This window comes from Apodemus sylvaticus, chromosome 11, assembly GCF_947179515.1.
Source record: "Apodemus sylvaticus chromosome 11, mApoSyl1.1, whole genome shotgun sequence".
Lineage (NCBI taxonomy): Eukaryota > Metazoa > Chordata > Mammalia > Rodentia > Muridae > Apodemus > Apodemus sylvaticus.
In genome coordinates, this window is record NC_067482.1 from 74421685 (window position 1) to 74430810 (window position 9126).

The window sequence follows — 9126 nt, forward strand, 5'->3', positions numbered from 1 at the left end:
CAGTGGACCTTTGGCCCTGGGTTCTATCTCTGTCTTACGGTTTTTACTGCTGTGAACAGACACGATGACCAAGGCAAGTCTTATAAAGGACAACATTTAATTGGGGCTGGCTTACAGGTTCAGAGATTCCGTCCATCATCAAGGTGGGAACAGGGAACAGGCATGGTGCAGGCCGAGATGAGAGTTCTGCATCTTCATCTGAAGGCTACTAGTGGAAGACTGGCTTTCAGGCAGCTAAAATGAGGGTCTTAAAGCCCACACCCACAGTGACACGTGTATTCCAAGAAGACCTACTCCAACAGGGTCACACCTTCTAATAGAGCCACACCCTGGGCTGAGCATATATAAACCATCACAATCCCTAACACCCAAATTAAACAAAAGTTTAATTATGTGAATTATGTCAGTGTGATACCTAACCTAAAAGGTGGCGTGTATAGGTGTTTGTGATAACTTACTTTGTTCATTTGTGTGTGTGTGTGTGTGTGTGTGTGTGTGTGTGTGTGTGTGTTGGGAGGCAAGCATGCCACAGTACATGTGTGTAAACCAGAGGACAACTTGCAGGAGTTGGTTGTCTTTTTCCATGCCATGGGTCCCAGGAATCTAACTCAGGTCTCAGGTTCAGCAGCAGCCTCCTTTACCCAGTGCACCGTCCATCTCACTGGTGAGATTTTTGTTTCTGAGACAGTCTCACTACATAGTCCAAGCTGGCCTGATGCTCATGACCCTCCTACCTCAGTTTCCTAAGTCCTGAAATTACAGACATACGCCATGATAGAAAGCTTCTGAGATGCTATATTTTATGTGTATCATGACAGATTTGTATCTTTCAAGAAAGGAAAAAAGAATCACTTTTACAACTGAATATTTGTGGTCAGTTTTATTTTATTTACTTTTTATTTTTTTATTTTTTGGTTTTTTGAGACAGGGTTTTTCTATATAGCCCTGGCTGTCCTGGAACTCACTCTGTAGACCAAGCTAGCCTTGAACTCAGAAATCCGCTTGCCTCTGTCTCCCAAGTGCTGGATTAAAAGCATGCACCACTACTGTCTGGCTTTGTTTTCTTGAAATAGTCTTGTTACCCAGGCTGACCTAGAACTGGGTCTCAAGTCATCTTTGTACCTCAGCCTTTGAGTATCTGGTATCTGGGACCACAGACTTTCATGCCTGGCTTGGCTTGTTGCTTTTCATGCGTAGGAAATGCTCACTTTGAACTCTGATCAGTCTAATGTTCTCTTCCTCTCAATAAATTAGTCATCTTTTAGCATAAAGATGGAGTCTAGGAGCTCTGTGCTAGAGCCCCTGCAACTATGGCCTGGCCTACAAATCACATTCTTATTAGTACACAGAATTGTTACTAAATTAGATTTAAATTTTAATCATTAAAAAATTTAGAAATATTTCTCTGTTATTTCCTTAAATTATCTATTCTTTGACCTACAAATATTTTTAGACAGACTCCCCGCAGAAGAGCATATTTGCTGTGCTTTGTGTTAGCATACTGTTTGTTCCGCAGAGTTTTCCCTGTCAACTGGCTACACTTCTAGTTGGTGTTTAACTGTGCATTAATGACCATTCCCCCTGGAAACCTTTGTTTATCGCCCAGACCAAGAACAGAACCTGCCTCTTAAGTATTTCCTTATTTATTGTCATCTCAGAATGGTTGGCTCACTTCTTCCTACTAGACTGTCCAACTAGTGGGGATTATGTTGAATTCAGTGTTGGAGCGTAATGCCAAAGGGAAGACACTCTGGTAAGAAGATGGCTTTTTCTCCATAATCAAAGGTCTGCCAGACAGGAAACCTAAGACTGTTGCCAGATACCAGGTTCAGGCCTCTTCTCACTTCTGTCCACTTAGAAGCTCTGGATGCTCAGTAAGAGGAAAGGTAATCTCAGCCCAGGTAGAACTGAGCTCCATCCATTTACAGCAGTTTGCAAATGCATGTTTTCTCCCACCCCCCTTTTTTATTGTATGTGTATGAATGTTTTCCTTTATGTGTATCTGTGTATCACTTGCATGCCTGGTGTTCAAAGAGGCCAGAAGAGGGTATTGTATTCCCTGGAACTGAAGTTACAGATAGTTGTGAGCAGCCATGTGGGTGCTGGCAATCAAACCCAGATCCTCCAGAAGAGCAACCAGTTGTCTTAACTGCTGACTCATCTTTCCAGCCCCACTTTATTTTATTATCTTGTAAACCACAGGAGCTTAGAGCATGCTTGTCATTCTTGAAGAAGCTCTGAGTCACCACTGTTAAGGATCTGGCCGGTGTTCTTGCTGCAGTACACATTCTGTCTCCAGAAGATACAGATAAGAAGTGTTGAGTTTCAGATGTAGTTCAGCTAAACACAGTCAGTAAATGGAAATACCAACCATTCTCATTTGGCCAACAGAATTGTTTCCTTGGAAAAAGGGTATATCAATCATTCACTTAAAAAATGAGATCTAAAAACATGGCCAGCAGATGCCCATTGCAGGTTCTGAATGTGTGAGGCACATAGCAGTGGTCTGCTCCTTCTCATATTTGGCAGCCTTAGAATCACTTTTATGTTTTGGATCAAAGTGAAAATTGGGTTAACAGTTGATAATTTGCATTCTGCTCCTTCAAAAATGGTTCATATTGTATAATTGTTCTTTTCCTTTTTTTTTTTAAATTTATGTATTTATTATATGTAAGTACACTGTAGCTGTTTTCAGACACACCAGAAGAGGGCATTGGATCCCATTACAGATGGCTGTGAGCCACCATGTGATTGCTGGGATTTGAACTCAGGACCTTTGGAAGAGCAGTCAGTGCTCTTAACCACTGAGCCATCTCTCTAGCCCCCGGTTCTTTTCCTTTTATGGCCAAGGCCATCATTTGCTTTTGTCTGTTTCCTGAGACCTAGGTCTTCTGAATAGGAACTTCCCTTATTCCATCATCATCAACCCTGTCTGTTCTTTTTCACATCTCGTCTTTGTATTGTTTAATCACTTTATCAAGTGAAGATCCTTGCAAGCAAAACAGACTAGCACAGTGATAGAAAATGATTTTATGAATTTCTGCTTTAGGGAAAGAGCTAAGTAAACTTATATTGCAATAATATTTAGCCAAAGAATTTGTGTCATGGGTAATTGTCAGATACAAAATTATGTAAGCACTACTATGAACCCATAGAGGCATCCTTTAAATGCACATGGGAAAGTAATGGAAGCACACCTAGTTTTCTGGTTTTTACTGTGTGGTGGTGTCATGGCTGATCTCCCCCTTCTGCTTTCTTGTTTCTGAAGTTGACTTTGAATTTTTATTCTGATATACATAAGCTGGGGAAAATAAAAAACTGGCATTTCCTATAAAATGTTTTACATCTGTTGGGTGTTTTTTAGACAGATAGAGGAGTGGGAATTTAACCATTTAACTCTTAAGATGTAAAACCTTACCATAACTTGAATATTTTACTGAAAAGTAGGAGTTATTTGAGAATTTAGTATATAGCACAGAATTTCTATTGGAGTATTGTTGATGAGGAGGAAGTATGAGTTGACTTGTTTGCCAGTTAGCCTTTCTTACCACTGCAAGGAGTCAGTTTACCGAGATGATGAATAATCTAAACAGATTCCAAGTGAGTGCAGGGTTCTAAGGTACTCATCTGTGAGTGAATATTTAGTAGGAAATGAACATGTGATGGTTTGTATGTGCTTGGCCCAGGGAGTGGCACTATTAGGAGGTGTGGCCTTGTTTGGGGTTGGTATGTCACTGTGGGCATGGGCTTAAGACCCCCACCCCAGCTGCCTGGAAGCCAGTATTCTGCTAGCAGCCTTCAGATGAAGATGTAGAACTCTCAGCTCCTCTTTCATCATGCCTACCTGGATGCTGCCATGCTCCCATCTTGATAATGATAGATGGAACCTTGGAAGCTGTAAGCCAGCCCCAATTAAATGTTGTCCTTTATAAGACTTGCCTTGGTCATGGTGTCTGCTCACAGCAGTAAAACCCTAAGACAAAAGTTGGTACTGGCATTTGCTATTGCAGAGGTATTGCTATATAGGCCTGACCATGCTTTTGTTTGAAGGAATGTGGATTTTTAGGACTTTGGAAAACAGTGGGATGCTTTAAATTGGGTTTAATAGGCCATCCTATTAGGGATATGGAAGACTTTGTTGCTGAATATGATTTGAACTGTACAGACCTGATCCAAGGGGTTTTAGAAGAGAAGAATTTCAGTATATGGCATAGAGTCTGGTTTTGTGAATTTTTTTTTTTTTTTTAAGAATGTGGCTGGTTTTTGCTCTTGTTTGAGGAGTCTACCTGAGGCTAAAGTGAAGAGATTTATATTAAATGCATTGACAAAAGAAGTCACAAAAAAGCCCAGCAGAGACTTTGTTCTCTGGTTAGGTCTCATGAAGAACATTTTGAACAAGTACAACAAGCTTAGAATGGAAAAATATAAAATATATGGTTCGAGTATTAAAGGGGTACCAGGAAGTGAAATGGAGCTGAATCCTGTGTTCTAGGAGATAGCAGATTAAGGGAGTGAGACTTTAGGGCAGGATTCTACCCAGCTAAATTTAGATCCAGGCATGGTGGTATATCTTTAATCCCAGGAGATAGAGCCAAGCAGAGCCAGCCTAGAACAGAGCAAGTTCTAGGTAAAGAAAAACATGAATCCAGGTGTGGTGTACCACACCTTTAATCCCACTGTTTAGGAGACAGGCATGCAGATCTCTGAGCTCAAAGTCAGTCTCTGGAGTAAGTTCCAGGACAGACAAGCTTAGAGAGGGAGTCAAGAAAGCAGAAAGCTGGTAGCAGAATAAGGGGAACCATGTTCAAGCCCCAGCAAGCAGCAGAACACGGCAGCTTAGACCACTCGGCTCTGGATTTAGAGTGAAAAGTAGAAGGGACTAATGGGACAGTTGATGCTGGTTAGAGCTAAGAAATTATTAGTGATTAAGAAGAGGCCAGCATCACTGAGGTGAAATCTTCTGGGAAGTGTTTTCTGAGAGCACAAAGAGGCTGTGTTCCAGAGAAAGCCAAGGTTGTACCTCGTGCTGCAGCTGTACTTGGTAATGTGTAAGAGTTACCCAGGTAGTACTGGTTTTGAAGGCATGAAGGGGTCATGGAGAGCAGCTGAGACTCGGCACTGTGAAAGTCCATGGAAGGCCATTGTGCAGCCTTAGTTGTAGTCAACGGCCTAGTACTGAAGGGGTCATGCAAAGGATTTGAGGCTTGGCACCATGAAGAGAGCCTATGAGAGACTATTGGTGAAGCCTAGTTGCATTGGAAAACCCCAGCATATTGGTGATGCCAGTACTGTGAGATGATCACCAAGAACAGCAGCAGCAGTGGAGTGGATCAACCTGAGCTTAGAGTGCTACAGAGGGCAGAGCTGAAGAAGTTACGCCAGCCCTTTGGAGGAGCCCATAAGAAGCCCATAAGATCGTGTGTAGATCACAGACATTGAGACAAGAAGCTGTAACATTGAAGTTGCCTTGGAGACCCCAAGATGTTAGAGATGCCAAGGCCGTAGGATAGCTGCTGAGGAATGCTGCTAACAGGGAGTGGAAACAGCCCAGGACAAAGAAGTTTGTTGCAGTCAACAAAGATGAAAAAGGAATGGAGATCTGAAGATACCAGACATGGAGATGTAGAGTTTGGAGTTCGCCAAGCTGGTTTTCTGACTTGCTTTGGGGATTACAGTTAAGTGATTGGATGAATCTCAGAAGAGACTTTGAACTTTTAACATTGTTGAAACTGCTATAGACTATGGGGACTTTGGAAGTTGGACAAAATGTACTTTTTTATTACACTATGGTTAGGTGTGGCCCCCATAGACTCATGCATTTGAACAAGCCTTTGGGGGCCAGGGAGTGGAATCTGATGGTTTGTATATGCTTGGCCCAGGGAGTGGCATTATTAGGAGGTGTGGCCTTGTTTGGAGTAGATGTGTCACTGTGGGCGTGGACTTAAGACCCCCACCCTAAGTGCCTGGATGTTAGTCTTCCACTAGCAGCCTTCAGATGAACCTGTAGAACTCTCAGCTCCTCAGTCTCAGCCAGGTGGTGGTGGCGCACACCTTTGACCCCAGCACTTGGGAGGCAGAGGCAGGTAGATTTCTGAGTTCAAGGCCAGCCTGATCTACAGAGTGAGTTCCAGGACAGCCAGGGCAACACAGAGAAACCCTGTCTTGAAAAACAAAAAACAAAACAACCAGAACTCTCAGCTCCTCTTTCACCATGCCTACCTGGATGCTGCCATGCTCCCACCTTGATGATAATGGATGGAATCTCTGAACCTGTAAACCAGCCCCAGTTAAATGCTGTGTTTTATAAGACTTGCCCTTGGTCATGGTATCTGTTCACAGCAGTAAAGCCCTAACTGACAATACCTGCAAGCCATGTGTGCAGGGCTCCTTAAACTGGTGTTCTGTAATCGTCTAACCTGGTGTAATCTCATTGCAGGAGAATGACATCTTGGGCTGGGAGAAAGGAGCTTATAAGAAATGGGGAAGGAGTAAGAAGAAGTGTTCTGATCTAACGCTGGAGGAGATGAAAAAGCAGGCTGCTGTCCAGTGTCTGCGTTCTGCTTCTGATGAAGTAAGTTCCTGTTTTCTAATGCTTAGGGGAAGTAGGGTATCCTTAGACGTTTACACGTATAATAACTTGACAAAAGCAACCTAGAAATAAACTATTCATCTTACCATAGAGAGGCTAACATCTTTACTTAATAAACTCTTCCAAATCTTGGGATTTTTTGTTTGTTTGTTTGTTTGTTTGTTTTGTTTTGAGACAGAGTTCCACTATGTGGCCACTGTGTTCCACTGTGTGGCTGGCTTGGAACTTAATATGTAGTCCAAGCTGGCCCCAGGTTCACAGAGATCCTGCCTGCCTCTTCCTCCTGAGAGCTAAAACTAAAGGTGTGCCCACCATTGCAGGGCCTTAGGTTTTGTTTTATAAAATATATTTGTAGGCTGCTGGTGGTGCACAACTTTAATCTCAGCACCTGGGAGGCAGAGGCGGGTGGATCTCTTGAGTTCAAGACCTGGTCTACAGAATGAGTTCCAGGACAGCCAGGGCTATCCAAAGAAACCCTGTCTCAAAAACAAACAAACAAACAAAACAACAAAAACCAAACCAAAACCAAATACCTATAAATATTTTTGTATGTAGCAGTCTAATTAGTGACATACCATTGTTTCAGACTCAGGTTCTTGAGTGTGCTCGGCAAGAGCTCTGCTACTGAGCTGGGTATCCCAACTCTGTGTCTTTAAACAAACAAACAAACAAACAAAAAAACCCATTATTTCACCCTGTTAAATTTCATCAAATAATCTTGCAACAGCATAACACAGTGATCACTGCTCGGTAGCTTACTTAGACCTGATTTTCACCGTGCTGTCTGGATCCTGAGTGCTGCCTCTGTCGTGTGTTTGCTTCTTCTGGATATATTCCTAGAAGTAGGCTAGAACTTCTTATGCCCCAGTACCATGTTTGTTTATAACTCAGATTTGTTTTCTTTTCTTTTCTTTTTTTTTTTTTTTAGGAAATGAGCTTAGTTTATTTTTTAAAAGATATTTATATAAAAATACATTCTGCTAAATTTCCTTTAGAATGTGATCATTTGTTTAAACAAATACTATCAATTCATATTTTGTCACCTACTTTTAAGATGAAACCTTTGAGATCTAACTCTGTGATGAGATGGTGAGGTTTAAAATACTGTCACAGTGGAAGGTTGGCTTGAGAGGGTCCTAGCTCCTGACTTCCTTCCTGAACCAAGGTATCTGTGCTTTGTCTGATGCTGTGCTTAGCAGTCTGCTTCACTTGATGACCTATGTAGTTCACTCATTTGGCTGTATCTGCTGCACGGCCCTTACTTGCTCCATGTTAGTCCTTGTCCCAGTCCCTGTCCTGTCCTCATTTGCCCGCCTCCTGTGTGTTCTCAGCCAACCCACAATTGTCTGTTAAAACCTGCTTTCCTGCCTGGGTATCTATAATGGCCATTCCTGGTTGTCAACTTGACTATATCTGGAGTAAACTGTAAACCAGAATTGGAGGGCTCCCCTGTGATCCAGATCTTGAGACTGGAAGATACAAGTTTTTGACCTGGATCTTGGCATGGCGATCTTGAGGATAGTGGCCATAAAAAAAACTTAGGCCCAGGCAAGGTAGTGCATGCCTTTAATTCCAAGAGAATATGGCAAGGAAATTTCTGAGTTCAAGGTCAGCCTGGGACAAGTCTCAGATCCTGGTGTGGTGGTACACACCTTTAATCTTCTGCTGGAGACCTACATGACACTGGAAGGAGTGGATGAGGGTACAGAAAAGGAGACAGTCGGGGAGAAGACAAAGGTCTGAGTACCCCTGGGAGTGGAGTTTCCTGTGTCCAGGGAAAGGAACCACCGGAAGGCACCAGTCTGATGGATGGAGTGCGGCGCCTCCCGGGAGCCTGGGACCTGAGGAAATTGGGAGGGGCCCTTCTAAAACCCTGCAAGTTCAGTAGCAAAGGTCAGGGCCTGGGGGAGCAGGTGAGGGGCAGGTGTGCAGCGCTCACTGCTTGAGCCTCTTGTCCGCTCCCTTCCCACACTTGCTTTCCTCACTCATTACTCCACATGTTTTTCAGTCTCAGGTAAATGGGCAGTGAACCATATTTGTTTTGCAGCTTTCTTTTCAACATTTAAAATTTTGTTTTCATTCAGTCTTTTTATTCTTAAACAGTTATTAGTAATTGTCAGCTTTGAGATATTTATTCTCTTACTAATTGTGATAGTTTATATATGCTTGGGCCAGGGAGTAGCACTGTTAGGAGGTGTGGTCCTGTTGGAGTAGGTGTGTCACTGTGGGCTTTAAGACTCTCATCCTAACTGTCTGGAAGCCAGTCTTCTAGCAGCCTTCTGATGAAAGTATAGAATTCTCAGCTCCTCCTGCACCATGCCTGCCTGGAAGCTGCCGTGCTCCTGCCTTGATGGTAATGGACTGAACTTATGAACCAGCCCTAATTAAATGCTGTCCTTATAAGAGATACATGGGTCATAGTGTTTGTTCACAGTAGTGAAACCTTAACTGAGAAACTGTTGAATCTTTCAACCTTTCCTATCACTGTGTTCCCCTCTTCCTATAAATTCTTTGTGTGTGTCTCTCTCTCTGTGTGT

At 42.8% G+C, this 9126-nt stretch overlaps 1 protein-coding gene across 5 annotated transcripts in view; it reads left to right on the plus strand.

Annotated features, from left to right (window-relative positions):
• The window catches only part of Kiaa0232 (KIAA0232 ortholog), a 59708-nt gene that overhangs the window by 26502 nt on the left and 24080 nt on the right, over nt 1-9126 (plus strand). For all 5 annotated transcript variants that reach the window (XM_052199626.1, XM_052199629.1, XM_052199627.1 and 2 more), the window contains one exon: nt 6437-6571. In XM_052199626.1, coding sequence (XP_052055586.1) covers nt 6437-6571 — 135 coding nt within the window. The remainder of the gene's footprint in view (nt 1-6436; nt 6572-9126) is intronic.